At 37.4% G+C, this 26527-nt stretch overlaps 1 protein-coding gene across 3 annotated transcripts in view; it reads left to right on the top strand.

Annotated features, from left to right (window-relative positions):
• Positions 1–26527, top strand: part of GUCY2C (guanylate cyclase 2C) — a 131322-nt gene that overhangs the window by 72666 nt on the left and 32129 nt on the right. For all 3 annotated transcript variants that reach the window (XM_045073420.1, XM_013057870.2, XM_045073421.1), the window contains 8 exons: positions 199–414; positions 1488–1609; positions 3673–3769; positions 6171–6288; positions 7909–8044; positions 11627–11712; positions 14099–14210; positions 24029–24110. In XM_045073420.1, coding sequence (XP_044929355.1) covers positions 199–414; positions 1488–1609; positions 3673–3769; positions 6171–6288; positions 7909–8044; positions 11627–11712; positions 14099–14210; positions 24029–24110 — 969 coding nt within the window. The remainder of the gene's footprint in view (positions 1–198; positions 415–1487; positions 1610–3672; positions 3770–6170; positions 6289–7908; positions 8045–11626; positions 11713–14098; positions 14211–24028; positions 24111–26527) is intronic.

Consider the following 26527-nt stretch of genomic DNA (forward strand, 5'->3'; position numbering starts at 1 on the left):
AATACATTGCTTGATAAATATTGTTTTAAAATCTACCTGTGTGGGAGGGACACCTCTTTATTAAGGGAGAAAGCGGCTTGAAGACCCTATTTTATTCTTACCATTTATTACCAATCACAGGCTGAAACAGGTTAAAGAAGAACCGTATTTGTGCTGCTTATGTTAATCCTGACATTTTTTTTTTACCTCTTGGCATAGCCTTGACACAGATTTGACCTATCCCATGATTTCAGCTGGGAGTTTTGGCTTGTCATGTGACTATAAAGAGACTTTAACCAGGCTGATGTCTCCAGCTAGGAAGCTGTTGTACTTCTTGGTTAACTTTTGGAAGGCCAATCATTTGCCATTCAAAGATTTTTCCTGGAACACTGCATATGTTTTCAAGAATGGCACCGAGACCGAGGACTGCTTCTGGTAAGCAAGACCTTTAATATGCTTCTGGCCCTTGCTGTGGAGAGAAGCCACAGAATCCTGGCTGGTTATTATCAGATGCTCCTTCCATCTATAAAAGCACAGGGAATGGACACTAGCCCACTTTCTTACACACATGAAAGCAAAGGGGTCAAAGGAAACTATAAATGTAACTAGCATGTATGATATTTGCAACACTGCTTTTCTAAGTATGTTCACATTACGTTTGTGGACTCCCTACAGTAAATCCTCTACAGAAAAGAGAATAAGTATTATGACCTCCATTTTGCACATAAGGACCATGAAAACCAGTGGCTACTGCTTTCACATTATAGTCCAAGACACAATACCAGAGAATATGCATCTGCCAATACTTACCACTGGTTAGAAATAGTTTTCGCATAGTTTCTCAGAGGACCAAGTGGGGCAGAAGGAGAACGGGACATTGGGCACCATGGCTAAAATAAAATTACTAGATTCACACAGCTCTAGCAGAGGTGGCAGAAAGAATCTTCTGGTTGGATTACCATAGCACCACCAGGCTGCTGCTTAGCTCCGCACTCTCTCCACCCAAGAATGCAAAAGACTAAGGGTACCACTGGGAACATACATCTAGGGAATGGCAAGAACCAACCCTAAGGCCTTGTCCTAGAAACTTTGGGGTGAACTTAGAACCCAGGAAAGTCCATTTCCCTGGGAGGATAAAAGATTTCTATCAACTCTGAATTTTCATACTATAGACTCAATGGGTTTCAACTTGTCTGTGATAATGGGGTTTATAGAGCAGAGCGGCCTTCCTCCTGCACATAGCAGGAAACCATTATAAGGGACCTGCCAAATATCTACCATTTGTATAGATACATGAAGATTCCCTAAAACTTCTCCTATACTTTTACTAAACTACATGTCCGCAATCCAGACCATTGATACCATATTGTATATCATCTGTTGTGTTGATAGTGAATGAATTTTAGATGAACAAGTTCCAGGAGAGATCTGTAAGCCATGAGCAAACAACATTTGAGGCCATGAAGAAACTAAGCTGGTTTCTTAGAGTTTGTCTTTTATCTGCATAGGTACCTCAATGCTCTGGAGGCTGGAGTGTCCTATTTTTCTCAGGAACTCAGCTTCAAGGAAATTCTGAGGGGAAATGACCAGTTTCAGGATATCTTAACGAACCAGAACCGGAAAAGCAATGGTAAGGAGACGTGGAAATAATTTTTTGCCAACTTCTTCCTCACAACTACTGAAGTTTTTTGAGTCGTTTTGACAGATTTACCACTGTAGATAATAATGCTGCCGTCATTACCTCCATATATTTTGTTCACTTGAGGAGATCTCGAGTTGCCTGCAACTCCACCATACTGTTCCTCCTGTTGATTAAAACCTTATCCTATGAGAGAAAGGAGGAAGGTAATTAAATATAATGTGAAAGTAATAATGAAAGCCTAGCCTTTATAAGCCAAAATGACATCGTGACCCACCATCGATAAACTGCTTTTTACGTTGACCTCAGTGCCATCTGTTATTGGATTTGTGACTAATCCTCACATATTCTGAACCCTGGTCCCATGATGACCAAGAGGAGATGTTTATTGATATCTGGCCTCAATTAAAATTACAAGGTTAGCAGATCATCTCACTTTCCTCTGTCCCTGTACTTATGGGCCCAGGGATCTCCCAGTTACAGGTCAAATGTGGGATAAAATCATCCTTACTTTGTTTCACTTTCCAAGAATTATCTTTACAAATAAGAATATATCAGGAGCAAAGGAATCAATTGCGGACCTTTCCTACAAGGGAAGGTGCTTGCTTGGCAAGCACTGGGAATTCCTAGTATGACTCCAATCATCATCTGCTGTCATTATTAAGCTTTTGCCATATTGAGAATCTTCCATGTACAACAACAGTAGCAACAACAAAAAAGAAAATTCCATGTACAAAACATTGCCAAGATATGGGGGGAAAAGAAGCATAAATGCCCCTTAAAAGAAGTATTCATGTCTCTAAGGTGTTTACAATTCAACTAGACAATATAGTATATAAAAAGATCCAGTGGGCACATGGGTGGCTCAGTTGGTTAAACCACAGCCTTCAGCTCAGGTCATGATCCCAGAGTCCCAGGATCAACTCCCTCATCCAGCTCCCAGCTCTGTGGGGAGTCTGCTTCTCCCTCTGACCTTCTCCCCTCTCATGCTCTCTCTCACTCTCTCTCTCTCAAATAAATAAATAAAATCTTTTTAAAATTAAAAAAAAAATAAAAAGATCCAGTTAAGTGTCCCCCAATTCCTCTTTCTCATAGTCACACATTGGAGAAATCTGTGGCAAAGAGTGGTAAAAGTCACTCTCTCTCTCAGATAAATAAATAAATAAAATCTTAAAAATAAATAAATAAAATAAAAAGTTCCAGTGAAGTGTCCCCCAACTCCTCTTTCACACATTCAGGAAATCTGGTGGCAAAGAGTGGTAAAGCTCACAGAATCAGATTGGACTCTAACACTGAATCCCTAAGACTGAGTTCTGAGTTAAGAAGCTATAAACAGGGGTGCCTGGGTAGCTCAGTCAATTAAGCATCTGCCTTCGGCTCAGGTCATGATCCCAGAGTGCTGGGATTGAACCCCATGTCGGGCTTCCTGCTCAGTTGGAAGCCTGCTTCTCCCTCTCCATCTCCCCCTGCTTGTGTCCCCTCTCTCACTGTCTCTCTCTCTCTGTCAAATAAATAAATAAATAAAATCTTTAAAAAAGAAGAAAAAGAAGCAGTAACAGCAGCAGCAACAGCTATAAACAAAGCCCAAAGAAAGTTGCTTAGGAGCCCTACGTAAATTCTCTTATTCACTCAACTTTATCTTTTTCACAGTTGCTGAGGTGCACTTCACTTATCAATGAAATAGTTTTTATAACTAGTCCAACCTGGTAAAATGGAATAAACACTGAACCAGATTCATAAACTTGACAATTAGAGCTCTGCCATCGACTCATTTTTAACCCTCTGACATCTTGGCTTCCAGTCTCCTTAAATCAATAAAATTAAGGGAATGGACCAGAGGATTCTCTTTAAGATCCTTTACAGCTCTACTCTGACTCTACACCTGTAAACAAAACAAAACAAAAATCGGAAGACAGTAATTGAAGAATTGATATTAATCTTAAAACATAAATGTAGCATGGACATACTGGGTTCAGATTCAGGTAACTGGTTCCCATCTGTTTGTATATAGACCGTTGTGTATTTCCCTCCCTGTCTTTTTCTCTCTCCTCCAGTGATTGTTATGTGTGGTTCACCAGACATCATTGGCAACCTCAAGGGGGACCGGGCAGTGGCTGAAGACATTGTCATTATTCTAGTGGATCTATTCAAGTAGGTACAATATGGGAAAGAACTCTTCTCTTTTCAGAAAGACTCCCAGGATTTCCAGAAGATGCATTCTCTTTTCTCTTGTTTCTCACAGACTCGCATGGGGTTCAGTATGATAATATTTTAATCAGTGTTTTATTCTTTCAACACGCCATCATTTTGATTTAATTAACTGTAGCCTTAGCAGGCATCTATACCTTTGACATCACTATCATGTCTAAAACAGAAGTGTAATGACCCATTAAACCCACATGCCCATTCATCTACACAGACCCTGGTCTCCAGCCTGATTGTAAGGTATTTTTCCAGGCAGTGATAAATCAACTAATAACCCAGTAGCATTATTTTTGAGAATGTGGACCATATCTCTGCCTTCTATTGCTAATGACCTTTGATCCTAGATTATTTTTTTTTTGCCACCTTTGGTAAGAAGAAAGTTCTAGTTAAATGAGTTTGCTGTTGGGGCACCTGGGTGGCTCAATTGGTTAAGCGTCTGCCTTTGGTTCAGGTCATGATCCTGGGGTTCTGGGATCGAGCCCCACATCAGTCTCCCTGCTCAGTCTGGAGCCTGCTTCTTCTTCTCCCTCTGCCTGCCACTTTGTCTACTTGTATACTCTCTCTCTATCTCTCTGTCAAATAAAGAAATAAAATCTTCAAAAAAAAAATGAATTTGCTTTTTCGCCCTCTGTGGTACAGCCACAGTGGTGATTTTATCCTCTGTAATTCTCTGGAACTAAGGAGAGAAAGTTCTGGAGAATACAAACCTCTTCCTTTTTTCGTTTGTTCATTCCTTCCTTCATTTTTTCTCTTTCTTTCATTCTTCCTTTCCTTATATTTCAATTTTTATTTTTTAAATTTGAGTATAATTAACAGTGTTATATTTTACCACTCATCTTCTAATATGGTTGGAAAGCCCACAAACCATGCCAAGATAGTTAGTGTCTGAGTCAGAGTAAGTTTATAGAAGGTGTCTCTGGTGCACCTGTGCCCCTTGCCCCATTAATTAGATCGTATGACCTCACTTATCTGACCACATCATTAATCATTACCTGTCTGTACTCAGACTGGACACTGTTACTGCACTGATATCTCCCATATTTGCCTAGTCATCTCCCGCACACTGTATGTACTTGTCTCAGTACATACAGAGGAATGAAGCATAGGAACTGCAGGTCTATTTGATTACTAGTTTTCATGAAGATAATCTAATCAATCAACTGTAGCTGCAAAATACAGGAAAGAGGGCAAAGTTATTGATATTTCATTCCTACAGTCACATTGACAGCTTCTTTCAGTAGTTGCTTTGCCCTCTGGAAGGAGTCCTTGGTGTAGCCAGGTTGGTGTAATCTTACCTTTAGCAAATCTTCAACCAGCTGACAAAGTGTTGGCATCCGTTTGTCACTGTTCTCGAAGGACACCTGGCTATGTTTGGGGAAGATTCATTTGAAAGTTGACATTAACTGGGTTTCAAATTCTAATTCTCACACTTCAGTTCATTTGACTCTTTTTTTTTTTTTTCTGGACAGTTGATTAATTTATTTCTTGGGTTTCCCAAAATCACACCTCAGTTAAACAATTTTTTTTTAAAACTGTCTATCTGGAGTTCATTTGACTCTTGGGTGTTATTTAGAATCTTGAGATTAAAACTTCTCTTGTAAAATGAGAATAAAGAGGCCCACTTCATAGGAGGGCTTTTAGGATTAGATGTGATAATATGAGCAAAATACTCAACCTCGTCCCCAGAGCATAGATGTGTTCACCTATTGTTTGCATAGTAAATGATGGTTATCCTATTACAGAAGTTCAAACATGTCAGATTCTTGCATATTAAAACACTCAAATGATTTGGAAGTTTAGAATTACAGCACAATCTTAGACCGTATTGACAGTCCATGGTGGGCCAACTATTGCCTGGGATTGGGGATACACAACCAATACTCTAACGTCAAAGAGCTTACAGCATTAGAGAAAATGTTTAGTCTTTTCATGCTCATGTTTCACCATAAATTTAATTCATAAAATTTCTCTGTATCCTGTCCCAGTATATCTAAAGTATTATGAGCACATAGAAGAAACTTTCCACATATAAACTAAAAGTCAGTAAGCCTTGAAAGCAAGCACTAGCTCACATGTCCAGAGCCCAAAAAACCTCCCTCAAAGAAGTCTCTGTGTTCGGATTTTCCTTCCCACTTGTGGGTGTGAAGCAAGCACAGCCCTCTGACCCAGCCTAGCACATCATACATCAGTAACCCTATCTGGGAAGGTAGACAGTTGTCCAGGATACCAGAAAAAAAAATGTTTTCAACTATTTCAAGGCTGATGCTATAGTTTGTGGGAGTTGTAGAAGCTCTGTATGATTTTTGGAGGAACCTAGTTTTCATGAGGAACTTGTTTTTTATTACAGTAACCATTACTTCACGGAAAATGTCACAGCCCCTGACTATATGAAGAATGTCCTTGTCCTGACATTGCCTCCTGGGAATTTCACCTCCATTAGCTCTTTCTCCAGGGGTTTATCACAGGTAGGTTTCATGAGTACTATTCTTTTCTTTGTCAAGGGTAAGATATTATTCTCCTATGTAAGACCCAAATTCTAAAGTAGCAATTTTTTTTTTTTTTTACTCCCATTCACTCAACAAATTTTAACTGAGATCAACTATGTGCAAGATTACTGATATTAAAGCTTTTACCTTAGGTCACTGTGCTGGGCTCTGGACCAACACAACAATTATAACAATTGTTACATCAGAATGGAAGTGACACTGTGGGAAGACAGGAAGAAATCCTGCTAATTGAAGGAGGGTAGAAACTAAACAGTGTTTTAAAAAAAAAAAAAATGACGTTCTTTACACCCTAAAGCAACTTTCTGCTGTCAGGAATGTCAAAGTTATACCTTTAGAGGTAGGTACTCCTAGGTTGAGACATTGTCCCCTATTATAATTAAGCTGACCATTGTGTGAATTTGTCCAGCAGAGTCTAGCATTTCATCTGGTGTAGCATTTATCCTAGAAAAAAGAACCTCTAACTGGACTTTAAATCCTGGCCACCTTATTATAATGCAGGAGCCCCTGACCCTAATACCGACTTGGGCCTTGTCAGTCACTGCACCTTCATCAGATATATTCTGCCCTCAGTGTCAGTTGAGAGCAGGTTTGGACTGGGAAGAGAAAGGAAGAGAAAAAGATACTGAGGACCATCAACAACCTTGAGATGGCAAGCCACAGGCCAGGCCCAAAGAGCTATAGGGGAAGTTGGGTACCATGGGGAGTCTCACAGTTTTTTCCTGGACTAGCAGTTCTAAACCCTCTGTTTTACAGCCCTGCCAAAATTAGGAGCTGAAACCACCTCTGGGGTTAGATCTTAACTGGATTCTTTTGGTTTCATGAAAAGATGATTTCAGCAAAAGACATTGAAACCAATGAGAGACGTTTTCTTTTTTTTTCTTTTTATATTTCTAACAAATATACTTCTGAGTGTAATAGTCCAATATCACTTGCCCAGCTGCTAGGCTCTGGCAAAAGTGTGATTCTTCACAGGTGAGCAGTCTAAAATGCCCAAGCTGACAGAATTCACTTGGTCTCAGGGGCATAAGACTTTTAATCTCCAGCCCAACTCTATGATAACCACCATGCAACTGTTGAGAACTGTCTTCAAAGCAAATTCAATGATATTATCCAGTCAACTCCCTTCCTGCCCCATTCAGGGTGCTGAAGGGCAAAAGTTGTTTTTACTGTTGTTCTCTTTTACTTTTTGTGAGAACATTATTACACTACGAGCAAATATTTCTTCTATATAAAATCTCACAAGAATTATGACAGTGCTTCATGCTGTTCTTCCTCATTAAAATGAAAGATTTCAGGATCATGGGAAGAAAATACCATTTCTTTTAGTTACTTCCCTAAAGACAGTGTTCCAGTTTTATTGATTGCCAAGGAAAGGCAGAATTTTGACACAGGGCTAATAAAAGAGCCCTGGCTCAAGGACATAGTTTCCAAAAGACTTCTTTAATGTCATCCCTACCATTCTCCTAATATCTCTTTACCTTTCCAGTTACTCTACTGACCCCAAGAATGTTTTACTCCAGGCTCAAGACCAGAATCTCTTTTGGGGAACTCATTTTAAGATTTTTCTTTCCCATTCAGGCAGAAAATAACTTTGCTCTTGCCTACTTGAATGGAATCTTGCTATTTGGACATGTGCTGAAGACATATCTTGAAAATGGAGAAGCTATTACCACCCCCAAATTTGCTCAGGCTTTCAGGAACCTCACTTTTGAAGGTACTGGTTTCCTAAGAGCAGACAACAACAGCAACAAAACTTAACACTTTCTGCAGAAAGCTGAAGAAATTCAGGCTTTATGGATGGACTTTGGGAAGCAAAGAGGAGGGTTGGTCATAGATAGATTGACAGCTAAATCTTTGAGTTTACTCGGACACAAACACCATTGCAAACATTTGGGGGTTGCTGTTATTGATATCTGGACCCCAGTTTATGCTTCAGGATCTCAGAACCTTTCAGTACTAAAGAAAGAGCATATGGCCTAGACTTTGTACTTATGAACAAACTCCTCACAAGTCATCTTGGACAGTGATGTCCTGACTGTGCTTGGAGACTAGCAAGAAGAGAAATCTCTGCAGTTTGATTTTGGTCCTTCCATATCTCTTTTCTATCCTTTAGGGATCTGGGACCCTGTATTACCCTCAAACTACCAAAACCTCTCATAACAATATTACCCCAAAGTTCCCAACATGTGTTCCTGAGTTTGAAGTTTGCTTACTGTAATTTTAGGGGCGCCTGGGTAGCTCAGTGGGTTAAGCCTCTGCCTTCAGCTCAGGTCATGGTCTCAGGGTCCTGGGATCGAGCCCCACATCGGGCTCTCTGCTAAGCAGGGAGCCTGCTTCCCTTCCTCTCTCCCTCTCTCTCTGCTTGCCTCTCTGCCTACTTGTGATCTCTGTCTGTCAAATAAATAAATAAAATCTTGGGGAAAAAAAACACTCAACCTGTAATTTTAATTTGCCTTTCCCTAATTACTATTGAATAGTGATATCAAGCACCTGTTCATGTGCTTATAGGCCATTTGTGTATGTTCTTTAGAAAATCTCTCTTCAAGACTTTGCCCCCTTTTGACTTGTTGACTTGTTTGGCTTTTGTCTGGGTATGAATAGCTAATCAGATATATGATTTGCAAATATTTTCTTCTATTTTGTGAGTTGCCTTTTTACCCTGTTGATAATGTCTTCATGCACAAAGTTTTTACATCTTCACAAAGTCCAATTTGGCTATTTTTTCATTGGTTGCTTGTGCCTTTAGTATCATATTCAAGAAATCAGTGCCAAATCCAGTGTCAAAAAGCTTTTGTTCTGTGTTTTCTTCTAAGAGTTTTATACTTGTAGGTTTACAATTATGTCATGGATGCATTTTGAGCTATATGGATATCCAATTTTTCCAGCACCATTTGTTAAAGATTCTCTTTTCTCCCAGTGAATGGTCTTGTCACTCTTAGCGAAAATCACCTGACCATATATATAAGGGTTGATTTCTGGACATCGTATTCTATTACATTTGTATACACATCTGACTTTATGCTAGTACCATACTGTTTTGATTACTGTAGTTTTGTAGCAAGTCCTGAAATTAAGAAGTGAGTCCTTCAGCTTTGTTCTTCTTTTTCAAGATTGTCTTGACTGTTTAGGGTCTTTTGAGATTCCATATGAATTTTAAGATGGCTTTTCGTAAAGAAAAGAAAAAAATCATTATTTGACAGGGATTGTATTAAATCTGTAGACTACTTTGGATAATACAGATTTCTTAATGATATTGTCTTCCAACAATATGGAGCAAAATGGAAACATGGAGGTTTCCATTTATTTTTATCTTCTCCAATTGTCTGCAGAAATACTTTGTAGGTTTTTTTTTTTTGTACAAAGTCTAGTTTGTTTGATATTAGCATATGAATATATTACTGTTTCTGTCACTCTCTTTGTTACTATTTGCATAGAATATCCTTTTCCATCCTTTCTCTTTCATCCTATTTGTGATTTTGAATCTAAAATGCATTTCTTATAGATATTATATAGAATTATTTTTTTAAGATATTGCCTAGTCTCTATCCTTGATTGGAGAATTTAATCTATTTTATATTTAAAGTAATTACTGATAGTGGAGATTTACTTTTATCATTTTGCTCTTTGTTGTCTGTTGTCTTAGAGCTTTTTGTCTCTGATTTTCTGCATTATTGTCTTCATTTGTATATAATTGATTTATTTTGTAGTGGAATGTTTGAATTCCTGTCTTACTGTGTTGTTTATACTCTTCAACCATTTTCTTTGTATTCCTGTGGGTATTATAGTTAACACCCTAAGGTTATTACATTGTAATTTGACTTTATACCAGTTTAACTTCAATAATATCCAAAACCTCTACTCCTTTAATACTTCCATACCCACCTCCTTCTGATGTTGACGCAAATTGATGCAAAATTACATCTTTATATGTGTGTGTCCAAAAATATAAACTCATGATGTTTTAAACACTAGTCTCTTAAATTATATCAAAAAAGTAGAGTTATAAACCAAAGTTACAATAGTGGTAGTTTTTAAAACCATATTCATCTCTTAAATCATATAGAAAGCAAAAAGTGGAATTAAAGACTATTGTTGTATTAATGCTAGATGTTATAACAGCCCCTATATCTGCCTTTACTGAGATCTTTATTTCTTTGTTTGGCTTCAAGTTATTGTCCAGTGTTCTTTCACTTCAACCTATAGGACAACCTTTAACATTTCTCCCAGGGCAGGTTCTGGTGGTTACAAACTCAGCTTTTGCTTATCTCAGAATGTCTTACTTTCCCCCTCATTTTTGACAGATTCATTTGATAAAGAATGCTTGGATGAAAGTGTTTGTTTTATCAAATTTGAGAATTTTTGGCCACTATTTCTTGAGATATTCTATTTACTCCTTTCTCCCTTTCTTCTTCTCCTTCTTCTTCTTCTTCTTCTTCTTCTTTCTTCTTTCTTCTTTCTTCTTCTTTCTTTTTCTTTTTCTTTTTCTTCTTCTTCTTCGACTTCCACAGTGCATATGGTGTGTTCACTTTTTTTTCTCTTCCTCAGATTTGATAATTTCCATTGTCCTATCTTTAAGTTCACTGAGTCTTTCTTCTACATGCTCAGATCTGCCTTTGAATCTCCCTAGTGAGTTTTTCATTTCAGCTATTGTATTTTTTCAGTTCTAGAATTTCCTCTGGGTTTCCTTTTTAGGTTTTCCTTCTCTTTATTAATATTTCCCTTTTGTTCATACATCATTTTCCTGACTTTATGTACATCCTCTTTTAGTTCTTTGAGCATCTTTAAGACAGTTTTAAAACCTTTGTCCATTAGATCCACCGTCAGGTCTTTTTCAGGGATAGTTTGTTCCTTTTTCTTTTGATTGGGCAACACTTTCGTGTTTCTTTGTCTGCCTTGTGATACTTTTGTTGAAATCTAGATATTTGAATTCTAATAATTTGACTCTAATAATCCTAGAAATCACATGGTAAATGGAGAATTTTTACTGGTTCAGTAAATATTCTTAGCAAAAACTTTTCACTAATAAGTAGATTTACTTGGCTGATTATATTTTCATCCTAACTGCAATGCAAAAATGTTCTCTTCTAACTAAATACTAAATAGCATGTCTCTTAAAAATATCATCAGAGATCTCAGGACCAAGAGCCAATGAATGTTCCTTCTGATTAGCTCACTAACATAGTTTTTCAGTAAAATAGAGTAGTCTGAACCTATTTTATACACTGTGTAAGGATCTAACTCATTTTTCAGTCAAAAAGTCAAAGAATAACTCCAGCTTTTTCTGACTTTGCCCTAGGGCATGCAGGTCCTGTGACTTTGGACGACTGTGGAGATATTGACAACACTATGGTGCTTCTGTATACTTCTGTGGAAACCAACAAAGTATGTCTAACTTCTTTTCAGGAAATTAGGGTGAAGGGACTAGATGAAGAAGGATAACTACAAGGCGAGTTATAGCAAAGGAATCAGAGAAGTTGTGTTTAAAATCTGCAAGTTATTTATTTCAGTCACAATTATGACCTACTTAGGAATCAGAGAAGTTGTGTTTAAAATCTGCAAGTTATTTATTTCAGTCACAATTATGACCTACTTAGGACTGTATCCTTTAAACATTTTGACCCATACCTTATTTAGAATGTCTGCACTCTATTGGCTATATAAAATACCCACCCAGAATACATTGGTATAAAGACCAAACTATTGATGGAATACAAAGAGAGGATGACTGTGCTCTCCTAAGAATTGTTTATTCATTTCCACAGATAAAAATTTCAAAGAAACATTCTCTATTCTCTCCATCTGAACTCATGAAAATCATTAATTCTGCATTTTTCTGACACATATAAACAGTCCTATGATGTCATGCTCTTATTCACATTATCTCTTTTCTCCTCACCTACATATAGGTTCTTTAAAGAAAGGGAATGGGTCTTACTTCTGTATGCCTCCAGTGCTTGGCTTCTTATATGCCATATAGTTGATGACTAATCAGCTTTTAATTTAAAAATAAAACACCTGTCTTTATGTCACCCAAAGTTGTGCCCATCACAAAGTACGAAAGCCCCTGTTCTGCCAACCAAATGATCAGTAGAAAGTTTTTTTAAGACATCATGTCCTGACATAACTAGGAATCTAAGAGAAAAAAATTATTCATTTTTTCATGTGATTTTCTGATGTCATCATTATCACATCTTTAAGTCATATATTTAGTGCATATATTGACCCACTTTATTTTTTTTTAAGATTTTATTTATTTGACAGACAGAGATACAGTAGGCAGAGAGGCAGGCAGAGAGAGAGGGGAAGCAGGCTCTCTGCTGAGCAGAGAGCCCGATGTAGGGCTCGATCCCAGGACCCTGAGATCATGACCTGAGCCAAAGGCAGTGGCTTAACCCACTGAGCCACCCAGGCGCCCTGGCCCACTTTCTTAAAAAATATCTGTAATGGAAAGCTAGATGGAAGATGTCTAGATTGAGAAAGTTAAACCAGAAATTTGGGGGCAACATTTCAGAAAAGTACTCCGTAGTTTTCAGTTACTATAAAAACCTTGAATTTAATGCTCTATTTCACATATACTTCATGGGAATACCTTAAAATAAAGTCTCATCAATGCTCCTGTTATTATAGTAACTATAAAGAGAACTATGCTCTTCTTTGAGTTATTTATGTCTGGGATGATGCTCTTGGAGAGAAGCAAATGCATGTAGAAAGATCCCACATCAGCCTCATAACTGCTCTTCAGTATGAAAAATGTTCTGTGCACTCATTCTGTCTGAAGGAAAATCTAGCTGAATTTTTCAATGAAGGCAAATGTAGTTGAAGCTTTTGATAATTTAATGCCATCAACTGCTGTATTATATGTATATATAGGGAAACCAGGTATTCATTCTCAAAACACAGGGATATAAATAAGTTATTCTGTATCCAGAGGAAGTCTCAATGATAGAGATCAATGTACTGCCCTCTAATATTAGGATATTTACTACACTTATTATATGCAATTACAGATCATGCTCACAAGTTAAAAGTGTATTTCTAAAGATGGAAAACTTCTATCCAGGAAGTTTTGAGGGAATGGTGTTGAATTTAGAACAATGGTCATTATATGCAGCAGCAATAAAAGGATGTGCTAATACATCCCATCAGCAGATTGCTGAAAAAGAAAACTTTTATCTCAGAAACCTAATTAGTATCACATATAAGATAGCACATTAGAACAAAAGGATAGAAGATATTTGAAAATTATGTAATTGACTAATTTAAATGTGAATTATTTCAGAGCCTCTTGATTTGCCAAAATGGATAATGAATGGATTTTAGCTGTAGTGCATTTTCTCAAGATACTATTTTCAGTAGCAACTTAATATTGTGAAAAACATTGGTACTTCACTTATCTTGTGACTTGGAGCTAACTATTTAATTTCTTTTGGCCTCTATTTAAACTTTTTTGTAATATGAAAGACTTGAACTAGTTCTCTAAAGACCCAAGGAATCCATGTTGAGTAGGAGTTACTGGTCTGAGCATAAAGTAGCATATGATTATAAAGAAACAAAAATAATTGAGCCACCTGAAGCTTAACTCTACTTTCATGCTGTGAACTAATAAATGGTTGCTAACTAGCTAGCTCCTGGCTGCTAAACATGACTTTGTTTCACTGAAAATTGTTACTATGAAATTCAAGTGTCATTGGGCAAGACCGTCTCATCAGAAGTCGTTCTAAAATGTCTTTTTCTGCTCATCCTTCTTCTTTTTCATGCCCTGACACAGTACAGGGTTCTCTTGAGCTATGACACCCATATAAATAAGACTACCCCAGTGGCTAACAACCCCATGTTCATCTGGATGAACCACAAACTTCCTAATGATCTCCCAGGCCAGGGTAAGATATCCTTTAGTGAATTTTGTTTCCATGAAGTTGCTTTTCAGGGTAAGGTAAGTACTTTCAATGGTTTATGCAATTAGCATGTGCTTTTATGTTTTCATTTGTTTTGTTTGTTGTCTAAATTAGATTTGCCAAGTTTGTAAAATGTGGACTTTACTTCCCTGCCTAATGAATATTACCTTTCTGATTAAATACTAAAAATATCCCTAATCTAATTTAGCTATACCTCTCTTTAATATATGTCCTACCTACCAACAAAATTTATCCTATAGAAAATTAAACTTGACAGTTGGCAAAATGAACACAAAGACATGTATTCTTTCTTTCTCTTTTTTTTTTGTAAATATTTTATTTATTTATTTGACAGAGAGATCACAAGTAGGCAGAGAGGCAGGCAGAGAGAGAGGGGAAAGCAGGCTCCCTGCTGAGCAGAGAGCCCGATGCGGGGCTTTATCCCAGGACCCTGAGATCATGACCTGAGCCAAAGGCAGAGGCTTAACCCACTGAGCCACCTAGGCATGCCAAGACATGTATTCTTAATGCCAATTATTCCATTTTATCGCAATAAACTCAAAGTATACATATTTCAGCAAGGAACACAAGATGCCTTCAGCCATTGGTCATCAGTGAGCATGGCTTCAAAAGTCTCCCCCATTTCCTCATCAGATACATACTTGGGTTATCATGATGGCTACCCACCTACTTAAAATGAGTTCCTATCATGTCATGGAAAGCCCTACCATGAGCAGGACTTCACCCATGTGACTACCGAGGCAACCACCTAACATTTGCCATCACTGGACAGGACCAGCCAGGTATGTCCTGGACAACAATGTCTCAGGAAAATCTGGCTTAGCCAAGGCTTCTTACAATGAATATTAAGTAATTTCATGTTACTAATCTATTTCTTGAGAAAAAAAATGTTTAAATTTGGACAAATATTTATGCCCAAAGATGCAAAAAAAAAAAAAAATGGAAGAAACATTAACAAAATGATTTAGCAAATGATGATATATCCCAAATAGAATATCACAAGCCAATTAAAATAATTATTTACAAAGAATTTTAAATGACATAGGAAAACTTATAAGGTAAATTAACAGGAAAATAAACAACTTTTTTATTTAATGAAATTCTAACTTTGTAAAACAATGTTAGAAATAGCCTGTAAAGAAATATGCTAAAATGTTAACAGTGGTGGCTTCTGAGTAATAGGATCTTAGGAATATTAAGTATTTGTCGGTTTGTTTGGTTCATTGGTTGGTTGGTAGTTTGGGACTTTTTCTTTTCTTTTCTTTTTTTGCTATTTTATGTTTTTCTTAATTTTCCAAATTTTTCCATAATGAGTATATTAATTTACCATTTTTAAATATTAAAAAATAAACTAGAACTATTTCTCTCCCAGTCCTGGTCTGTAGCCAGAAACTGAAGCTGATATGATATAAAGAGAAAAGTTCTGGTTTGATGCACTTGATTGTGTTAATGTGTTTGACACACTTCGTATGTTTTCAGTCCTCTTGCATCCCATGAGTCAAATATGGTTAAAAATGATTCTTTTATTTTTATTCAGTAGCCATGAGCAGTTGGCTAAAGCAAAGAAGCAAGGAGAGAGGCGGAAAGTGAGGTTCCCACTCTTCTAAACAATAAGCAATCCTGAGCTGATTTCAGGTTGACTGTTATCATTTTTCAAGTTTTTTGTTTTGTTTTGCTTATTTATTTGACAGAGAGAGATTACAAGTAGATAGAGAGGCAGGCAGAGAGAGAGAGAGAGGGAAGCAGGCTCCCTGCGGAGCAGAGAGCAGGATGCAGGGCTTGATCCCAGGACTCCGGGATCATGACCTGAGCCGGAGGCAGAGGCTTAACCCACTGAGCCACCCAGGCGCCCGGTTAGCTAACATACAGTGTTATTTAGTTGGAGGTGTCCAGAATAGTGATTCAGTACTTCCATACATCCCCCTGTGCTCATCACAGCAACTGTCCTCCTTCATCCCCATCACCTATTTCACCCATGCCCGCACCTCCCTCTCCTCTGGTAACCATAAGATTGTTCTCTATAATTAAGAGTTTCTTTCTTGCTTTCTGTCTCTCTCTTTCTCTCTGTCCCCTTGGCTTGTTGACTTTGTTTCTTAAATTCCACATATGAGTGAAATAATATAGTATTTCTTTTTCTCTTCTTTCGCTTAGCATTATCGTCTCTAACTCTAACTCTCTCTACTCTAACTCCATCCATGTCATTGCCAATGGCAAGATTTCATTCTTTTTTATGGTTGACTGGTATTCCATTTCATATAAAGATGTGACATATAAATATATATTTATTTAATTATATTTTATAATTATGTTAACCATATACTATACTGTTATATATTTATATATGAATTTTTATATATTATATAATTTATATATATCTATACATATACATATATACACATAATATATAATATACATATATAAATTTCTATATAAAATATATATTACATATAATAATTACAATAATATATGTCTGTTCATGTCTTCTGCCCATTTTAAAATATTTTTTAAATAATTTTATTTATTTATTTCACAGAGAGAGACATCACAAATAGGCAGAGAGGCAGGCAGAGAGAGACGGGGAAGCAGGCTCCCCGCTGAGCCGAGAGCCTGATGCAGGGCTCCATCCCAGGACCCTAAGACCACAACCTGAGCTGAAGGCAGAGGCTTAACCCACTGAGCTGCCCAGGTGCCACTTCTGCCCATTTTTAATTGGATTGTCGTTTCAGTGTTTTATAAGGTCTCAATGTATTTTGGATCCTAACATTTTATTGGATATGTCATTGGCAAATATCTTCTCCCATTCTGTAGATTGCCTTTAGTTTTGTTGATTGCTTGCTTCGCTCTGCAGAGACTTTTATTTTTATGTAGTCCCAAGAGTTTGCTTTTGCTTTTGTTTCCCTTGCCTGAGGAGACATACCTAGAAAGAAATTGCTATGACTGATATCAAAGAAGTAACCATCTCTGCTCTCTTCTGGGACTTTTGTGGTTTCAGGTCTCATCTTTAGGTCTTTAATCCTATTCCAAATAATAAGAAACCTAGGAATAAACCTAACCAAAGAGGTGAAAGACCTGTACTCTGAAAACTGTAAAACACTGATGAAATTGAAGATGACACAAAGAAACGAAAAGACATTCCATTGGAAGAACAAATATTGTTAAAGTGTCCATACTATCCGAAGCAATCTACACATTTAAGTCAATCTCTATCAAAATACAAACAGCATTTTTCCAGAGCTAGACCAATCTTAAAATTTGTATGGGCCCACAAAAGACTCCCAATATCCAAAGCAATCTTGAAAAAGAAAAGCAAAACTAACATTGCCTTTTAAAGTTGATTTTTTTTCATTAACAAGCTTTTTTTCTTAATTATCTCTAGAACCAACTTCAAGATTTGTAGGTTTAAACCAAACTTACATGGGTTTCTGCAACTCTCTGCTTTTTTCTTTTGTAGCTTTTTGAATTACAATTATTTTTTTCTTATTTATATTTCTTATTTTCTTGTATTTCTTGTTTGGTTCATTGGTTGGTTGGTTGGGACTTTTTCTTTCTTTTTTTTTTGCTATTTTATATATTTTTATTTTTATTTTTTTATTTTTTATGTTCCCTTAATTATAGTGACAATATTAGTTTGTATTTTTAATGTATTTCTTTAAGAGTTTTGGGGCACCTGGGTGGCTCAGTGGCTTAAAGCCTCTGCCTTCGGCTCAGGTCATGATCCTCAGGGTCTTGGGATCCAGCCCCACATTGGGCTCTCTGCTCAGCAGGGAGCCTGCTTCTTCCTCTCTCTGCCTGCCTCTCTGCTTACCTGTGATCTCTGTCTGTCAAATAAATAAATAAAAATCTTAAAAAAAAAAGAGTTTTTAGGTATTTTTTACTCAGTAGAATGATCTGTTCTTTGTAAAATGCTCTACTTCTCAAAAAGAAATTTTAAAAAATATTTTATGTATTTATTTGAGCAAGAGAGAACATGAGTGGGTAGCTGTGGAGAGGAAGAAGCAAACTCCCCACTGAGCAGGGAGCCCGAGGTGAGGCTCCATCCCACGACCCCGAGATCATGACCTGAGCCAAAGGTAGACACTTAACCAACTGAGCCACCCAGACACCCCTCAAAAAGCAGTTTTTGAGAGAGCTCTCCTTATTTACCCCAAAGAGATCACATTAAATATTCATGTTATATTATTCTTATTACAGGGACATTGTATCAGTCTGAGCAACTTCACTTCATCCTCATTTAACCAGAAAATTCAGTTAGCCGGAGCTTTTCATTACTCACCTGTTCCTACATTTAATTTTAAACTTTAAAAATAAAGTAACTCAGTCTTTCAAATAGTATACCAATAAGATATTCCTCTGGTCTTTTATCTGGGTACACAACAGCCCCCTAAGTAACCAAATGTTTCATCTGAGATAACACCATCACTGTCATTTCATTCATTCTACAAAGATTTACTAGTGCCAGGCAGTGTTCGAAGCACCTGGGACACAGCAATGGACAAGGCGCATTTGTTTCTGTTCCTCATCCACACCATCATCATCTGCCTCCTGGGTTACAATAACATCCACCTGACTTCCTGCTTCAGTTCAGCTTCCTGTCTACCTTCCATCCAAACAACATTGCCACCAGAATGAAAGCGTGGATCCAATCATATCGTTATATTTTGCTAACACTCAATTGGCAGCTCCCCTTTCACCATAAAGTCCAAGTGACTTATTAGAGCACAAAATGTCCATTAATTTTCCCTCTTCTCCAGCTTTATCTTTCTTCTTACCTGAAATCCCTTTCCCATTCTTTCAATTTTTACCTACTTCTTTAAAAAAAGGAAGGGTGAGGGACACCTGGGTGGCTCAGTCAGTTAAGCTGCTGGTCATGATCGGCTCAGGTCATGATCCCAAGATCCTGGGATCGATTCCCTCATTGGGCTCCTTGCTCGGCGGGGAGCCTGCTTCTCTCTCTGCCTCTGCCTCTGCTTGCTTGTGGACTCTCGCTTTCTCTCTCTCTCTCATTCTCTCTGACAAATAAATAAATAAAATCTTTAAAAAAAAAAAGAGGGAGAGAAAAAAAAAGGGAGGGTGACGAGTCTTGCAACTTTATGCCCGTGTCCTTAGTGATACTAATCTCTCTGATTAAAATGTATCACTCCCCCTAAAGATGAGAAGCTTCTCATCTTCAACATTTAACTTAAATTTCATTTGTGTAAGCTTCTTAGCATCCCAGGAGGCTATTGATCTTGCTTACATCCCACCAGACTTCTAACATAAGATTTATATCATACTTACTTGTTTACACATTTTTTAAACCATACACTGTTTAAATTTAGGGTCTAATTTTTTTTTAATTTAAATTCACTTAGCCTACATATAGAACATCATTAGTTTCAGTTGTAGAGTTTAGTGATTCATCAGTTGCATGTAACACCCAGTGCTCTTCACATCACGTGCCCTCCTTAATGCCCATCACCCAGTTACTCCATACGCTCACCCACCTCCCCTACAACAACCCTCAGTTTGTTTCCTATGATTAAGAGTCTCTCATGGTTTGTCTCCCTCTCTGATTTCTTCCCATTCTGTTTTTCCTCTCTTCCCCTATGAATTTTTTTAAATTCTGCATATGAGTGAAATGATATAATTATCTTCCTATGATTGACTTATTTTACTCAGCATAATACCATCCAATTCCATCCATGTCAATGTAAATGGTAAGAGTTCATTCTTTTTTGATGGCTGAGTAATATTCCATTGTGTATATATACCACATCTTCTTTATCCATTCACCTGTTGATGAGCATCTCGGCTCTTCCCATAGTTTAGCTATTGTGGAAATTTCTTCTATAAACATTGTGGTGTAGGTACCCCTTCAGATCACTACATTTGTATCTTTGGGATAAATGCCTAGTAGTACAATTGCTGGGTCGTAGGGTAGCTCTATTTTTAACTTCTTGGGGAACTTCCATACTGTTTGCTTGCCACCAACAGTGTAGGAGGTTTCCCCTGTCTGCACATCCTCACCAATATTTGTTGTTCCTGACTGGTTAATTTTAGCCATTCTAACTGGTGTGAAGTGGTATCTCATTGTGGTTTTGGGTCTATTCTTTATTCACATCTGCCCAACAAAGTGCCTTCAAAGGAACAAAGGAAGGAAGGACAATAACTATAAACCTGAGTTTCTACTCAACACATAGCCACACTGTATTAATTTTAGTCAATTTACTAAGTGTGAGTTTCTTCCTTCTTCAGATCAGGAGATTTGTTAACTGATTCCAAGATTCTTTCCAACTATCAGATTGTATGACTTGGTTTTATAAACTCATTTTACCATCACTGTCAATCTAATTAAATAGACTGTAATAACCATAGCAGCCACCAGAAGGCAGCTAAAGCTTAATTTTTGAACTAATGTCCCACTGTGACTTGACTAATTCAAGCAAAACTGAAAAATATGTTGAATTAACAACCATTATATTTAAATAGTATACAGTATATTTAAATATCATAAGTATTTTTAGTGTGACAAGATGTGTGTGCTGTCAGGGGTAGATAGGAATTGAGATGCAGGAGGACCCAGCAGACAGAAGTCCTCCAGTTCCACCAATTCACGCTGTAGTCTAGGGGATGTGTCATTTCAGTAGACTGATGAGTAGAATCGCTGATACCTAGAAATTTATTTCTCGCACCAACTTTGAGAGTGGTGGTAATAGCATTGGTGGCGGGGAGTGATAGGAGTGATGATTACAGTGATAATCAGAATTCGCACCATCAGATATGCTCATCCAAATCCAAAATACTAATCTGTTTCTGCCATGATGAGAGATAAATCCAGAGCTCACATCTTCACTGTTAAAAATTTCCCCCTTAACCCTCTTACACCGTTGGTGGGAGTGCAAGTTAGTACAGCCACTTCAGAAAACAGTGTGGAGATTCCTCAAAAAATTAAAAATAGATCTACTCTATGACCTGGGAATTGCACTATTGGGCATTTACCCCAAAGATACAGATGTAGTAAAAAGAAGGGCTACATGCACCCCAATGTTCATAGCAGCAATGTCCACAATAGCCAAACTGTGGGAAGAGCTAAGATGCTCTTTAACAGGTGAATGGATAAAGAAGATATGATCCATATATACCGTGGAATATTATGCCTCCATCAGAAAGGAAGAATACCCAACTTCTGTATCAACATGGACGGGACTAGAGGAGATTATGCTGAGTGAAATAAGTCAAGCAGAGAAAGTCAATTATCATATGGTTCCACTTAAATGTGGAACATAAGAAATAGCATGAAAGACATTAGGAGAAGGAAGGGAAAAGTGGAGGGGGGGGGGGATCGGAGGGGGAGATAAACCATGAGAGACTGTGGACTCCAAGAAACAAACTGAGGGTTTTACAGGGGAGGTAGGTGAGGAGATGGGTGACCCTGGTTTGGGGTATTAAGGAGGACACATATTGAATGGAGGCCTGGTTGTTATATGTAAACAATGAATCTTGGAATACTACATCAAAAACTAACAATGTGGGGCGTCGGGGTGGCTCAGTGGGTTAAAGCCTCTGCTTTCGGCTCAGGTCATGGTCTCCAGGTCCTGGGATTGAGCCCCGCATAGGGCTCTCTGCTCAGCAGGGAGCCTGCTTCCCTTCCTCTCTTTCTCTCTCTCTCTCTGCCTGCCTCTCTGCCTACTTGTGATCTCTGTCTGTCAAATAAATAAATAAAATCTTTAAAAAATAAAAAAACTAATGATGTACTGGTATAGTGACCAACATAACATAATAATAAAAAAAATTCCTCTTAGCAGAAAACAAGATAAGAAGCAGAGGCCAAGGGGTATGTTAGTTAGCAAAGCATAAATCCTTCCAAGTCACCCCTTATAGAAAGCATGGAGACATTTTTAGTGAAAAATATTCATGCACATGCTGTTAAAATTCAATAGTAAAAATGTTCATAATGGAATGTGAGTGTGCCTGGTCCCTCCTTTGTCAGATCTGGTCTCTGAGTCACTTCTGCCTTTAGTTTATTGCATATTTCCAAATAATATTCAAATATTCATAATTTATATGTATAATAGTATGCATATATTCATAATTGCATATTTATAAATAATATGCATATATTCATTATTCATAAGCTTTGGATCTTATCTGTTTATTTCTTGTATTGATGAAAGATTTAGTTCATCTTCACCAGCCCTACTTCTTTTCTAACCTTTTCTCAATATAGTTATATTTGTCAGTACATTTATTGGGTACCTTTGTAATTTTAGTTAATATGCATAAGCTTCTAGTATTGTTCTACCAAACTATATAAAAAACTTCATGGAGCTCCTGGGTGGCTCAGTCAGTTAAGCATCTGCCTTCAGCTCAGGTTATGATCCCAGGGCCCTGGGACCAAGCCCCATGTTGGGCTCCCTGCTCAATGGGGAATCTGCTTGTTCCTCTCCCTCTCCTTCTCCCTCCACTTGTTCTCCCTCGCATAAATAAACAAAATCTTAAAAAAATAAAATAAAATAAAAGCTTCTTGCTTCCCAGCTTGGTAAGAGGAAGATATTACTATCTCTATCCTTCCTACTACCTCCTTCCTACCTCCCAGATTCTCCTGTATTTTTAATTTGTCATAGCTGATAATATTTATTTGGTAGCCATATAAACTCTCTGTCATTTACCTATAAGTTGATTCTGTAAGTTGAAAATTAGTAACATTTTCATCATTATTATTTATATAAAGCGAAATAAGCCTCTATTGCTTAGAGTCCATTCCATTTTTCCTTCTTGGACTCACTAACTTCCTATTCTAACCAGAGTCCATTGTAGCATATATGAACCATGACTTTCTTGTACAGTTTTACTCTTGTTGTCCTTCTCAGTTTAGGCCTGTTCCTCTGCGTTTTCAGTTTCTGCTTCAATGCTTCCTTGGGTTGGATCCCCATTTTCCTGAATTCCACTTGCCTTTCTGTCAGTCTCTTAAATTCCTTCATCTTTACAACTCCACCTGCATACGTGTGCTCCAATAAATTAAATCACTTACATCCTTCATTGACTTCTGTCAATGACCCAGGAGCCCTTGGGAAGAACCAGCAGGCAACACTGACTTTTAATACTCCACAATGATTGTCTTTTCCTCTGATTGTGCTTGGTATTAAAAAAAATAGTTGACTCTGGGGCCTCGGGTGACTCAGTCAGTTAAGTGTCCGACTCTTGATTTCGGCTCAGGTCATGATTCAGGATTGTGAGATCAAGCCCTGCATCAGTCTCCACGCTCAGCAAGTGGAGTCTGCTTGTCTTTCTCCCTCCCACCGCTTGCGGAGTCTCTCTCTTCCTCTTTCTTTCTCTCTCTCTCCCTCTCTCTCAAATAAATATATAAAATCTTTTAAAAAAAATAGTTGACTCTTTCTTCCTCTGTGAATTCTTCTTAGGTATATTGGTTTCAAGGACATCAGGTGGGTTTCCACCAAAACTATTTACACACTGGAAACTATATCATGTTCTTGTAACCTTTGGTGATTCCCATAAGAGACACAGGGTACAGACTCTAAGGACCGCCGACATTAAACCACTTCCCCTAGCATAATCCAGGTAGTTTTCCTCAGAGACCACAGATACAGGACCTATATTACCAATTAAGAGATTCATAAAAGATGAGGGTTTTTTTTTTCAAAGTTCTTTCCTTCTCCCTTCTTCAAATTAGATTATACATCTAGAATCTTTGAAATGTTTTTCAAGTGTTTCCTTATGTGTTTCCTTATTCCTTTCAATGTGTTTCCTTACTAATGCATTTTTCACTGTCTTTTCTGCCACAGGCCCTCAAGTCCTGTTGATTGCAGTCTTCACTCTCACAGGAGCTGTGGTTCTGCTCCTGCTCATTGCTCTTCTGGTGCTGAGGTACCCACCACCTGCTTTGTCTTGCTGTGTCCACAGAGTGGGCTGGGGTGGGGGAGGGCGGGGAGATGGGTAATTCTGATGTCATTCAAGGATAATGTATATTCATAAGAAGGTGTCTAGACAGATCTAAGATCATGAAGGCATTCTGCATCAAAGACTACACCAAGGGCAGAATAGTATTGAATGGATCAGTTTGAGACTCCTGAACTCATATCTGTCTCAGTTCTGTGACTTACTAGTTGTGGGGTTTTAGTGTATTATTACACGTTACTATCCTCATCCGAACTGTTGTGAGAACTTGAAATAAGCTGTGGATAGTGACCACCATACAATAGGCATCCTATATGTGAAAATAGCTCTTTTGCTGTCTTATTGGTATTTTGTGGGAAATTTAAATCTCTATATTATATAGTGTTCAGGCTGGAAAAGTCCAGAAATCACCTGCCTCAAACCTCCCATTGTAGCATGGGGAAAGAGACCCAGAAAACCCAATGGCTTGTCTGGTGTCACATCACCAGGTAGCTGTAGGACCGAAACTAGCACTCAAGCCTTCTGACCCTCAATTTCATGGTTGTTCTACTCAATTTGGACAGAGGAAATGCCCGGCACAGTGTTAGAGGCACAGTGTATACTCAGAAATATTTGTTGAACATATAAATGAATGGGTGAATGCCACACTACACTAATCTGTGTATGTTAAATACATAAAACTTTCCATACCATTATATTGTCAGGATCACCTCCATTTCCTAACTGAACCGGACAATAATTTTTCTCTTCGTGTCACACACTTTGATCTGTATAGCACTGTACTGTCTCACGAGAGAGTCCAGTCTATTATATGTCAGGTAATGGTTTCTCCAAGAAAGGAAGTCAATTGTTCTGTTCAGTCTGAAGGCAGAACTTGACTGCTGTAACTGCTTACCCCAAATTTGAGCTGTAAATACACATATACTGTGTATGATGACCATTTAGTTGAAGATAACCAGAAACCAAAATTTGAGGAGAATAAAGCCAGTCAAGAGCAAAGTCAGAGAGGCAGCTGTTCCTTCAGAAACCAAGTCCAAATGAGTGTCAGGTTAAGGTAGAGGGGAAATCAAAGGTGAGAGATAGTAACAGATGGAAACAGGCAGAGACAGGTCTTCCCAATGGTGTGTCCACAAGGAGATCTGGTAGATACATGTTATCCTTAGAGTTTTCCATGACAACTGCTTATATATGGAAAGTAGTGAATGATTTATGGCAACCTCTGTTTCAAATGAATGACACATGGCTCTTGGAATGTAGATTCTCTTGGAATGAAGAGATGAGAGCCTTTAAGGCCAAAAGCTTTCTTGGCTCCAGGATCATAATCATTGGTCAATGATATGCTGCTTTATATGTGATTAATAGAGGAATACTCAGAGTTAGATGGAAGCATAGGAAGAAAATAGTCATTTCTGCTTAGAATCCATTAAGAAGGGCATCATGAATGACCTAAGAAGGTGCGTAGGTAGAAGTTTGTGAAATAACGATAAGCAAACAAGCAAAGATAAACTCAAAGACAAAGAGGCCAATTCAGATTCCAGAAGCAGACATAGCAAGCAAGAGAATTTGGAATATGCTAGGGGTGACATTACAAGTCAATTGGGAAATGATGTTGGTATAGTAAGCTTGCAACATGGAAAAAATGAAATTAAAATCCTACCTGAAACCACACACAAATATAGAATTCACTCCATATGGATTATAAATGGAATAAAGACTTAAAGGTGAAATTCAAACTTCAAAACTAAGAGGACATTAATAGAAAAAGACTTTATGATCTCAAGTGGGAAAATATTTCTCAGTTAAGATAAAAAAGAAAAGTCATAAAAGAAACAAAATAAATGTAGCCACAATAAAAACTAAATGTTCTATACAATAAAGTTAAAATGAGCAATAAACAAGAAGAAAATACTTGCAACTCTAAAGGACTAAAGATCTGTTTTGTAGAATATATAGGGAACTCATGAAATTATGACATATGGGCAAAATTTTGAATGAATTTATATAACTATTCTATAAAATAGCTTGAAAGTATTTGAAAATATATTGAATCTCTCTATAATAAAAAAAAAATGAAACACAAAACAATAAACACCATCTCACATACATCATAATGGTAAAAAAAAAAAAAAAGTAGTTTGATAATACCAAATGTTAAGAATCTGGAAGAAATGGGAATTCTCATGTTGGAAGGCTGGAAGTGGTATAACCACTTTGGGAAACAGTTTGACCATATCTGCAAAGTTGTAAGTGTATCTTATAACCCAAGAATTCTGCTTTATCTGTACTATCTGGGGAAACACGTAAAATAGTGACATTTTGAATGCTTAAATACATGTTACATTTTCTCTGTGCTTTTCTATTTTCTTTATATACTTGTTTCTTAAAGG

The sequence above is a fragment of the Mustela putorius genome, unplaced genomic scaffold (genome assembly GCF_011764305.1).
Source record: "Mustela putorius furo isolate JIRA1106 unplaced genomic scaffold, ASM1176430v1.1 tig00537227_pilon_pilon_pilon, whole genome shotgun sequence".
Lineage (NCBI taxonomy): Eukaryota > Metazoa > Chordata > Mammalia > Carnivora > Mustelidae > Mustela > Mustela putorius.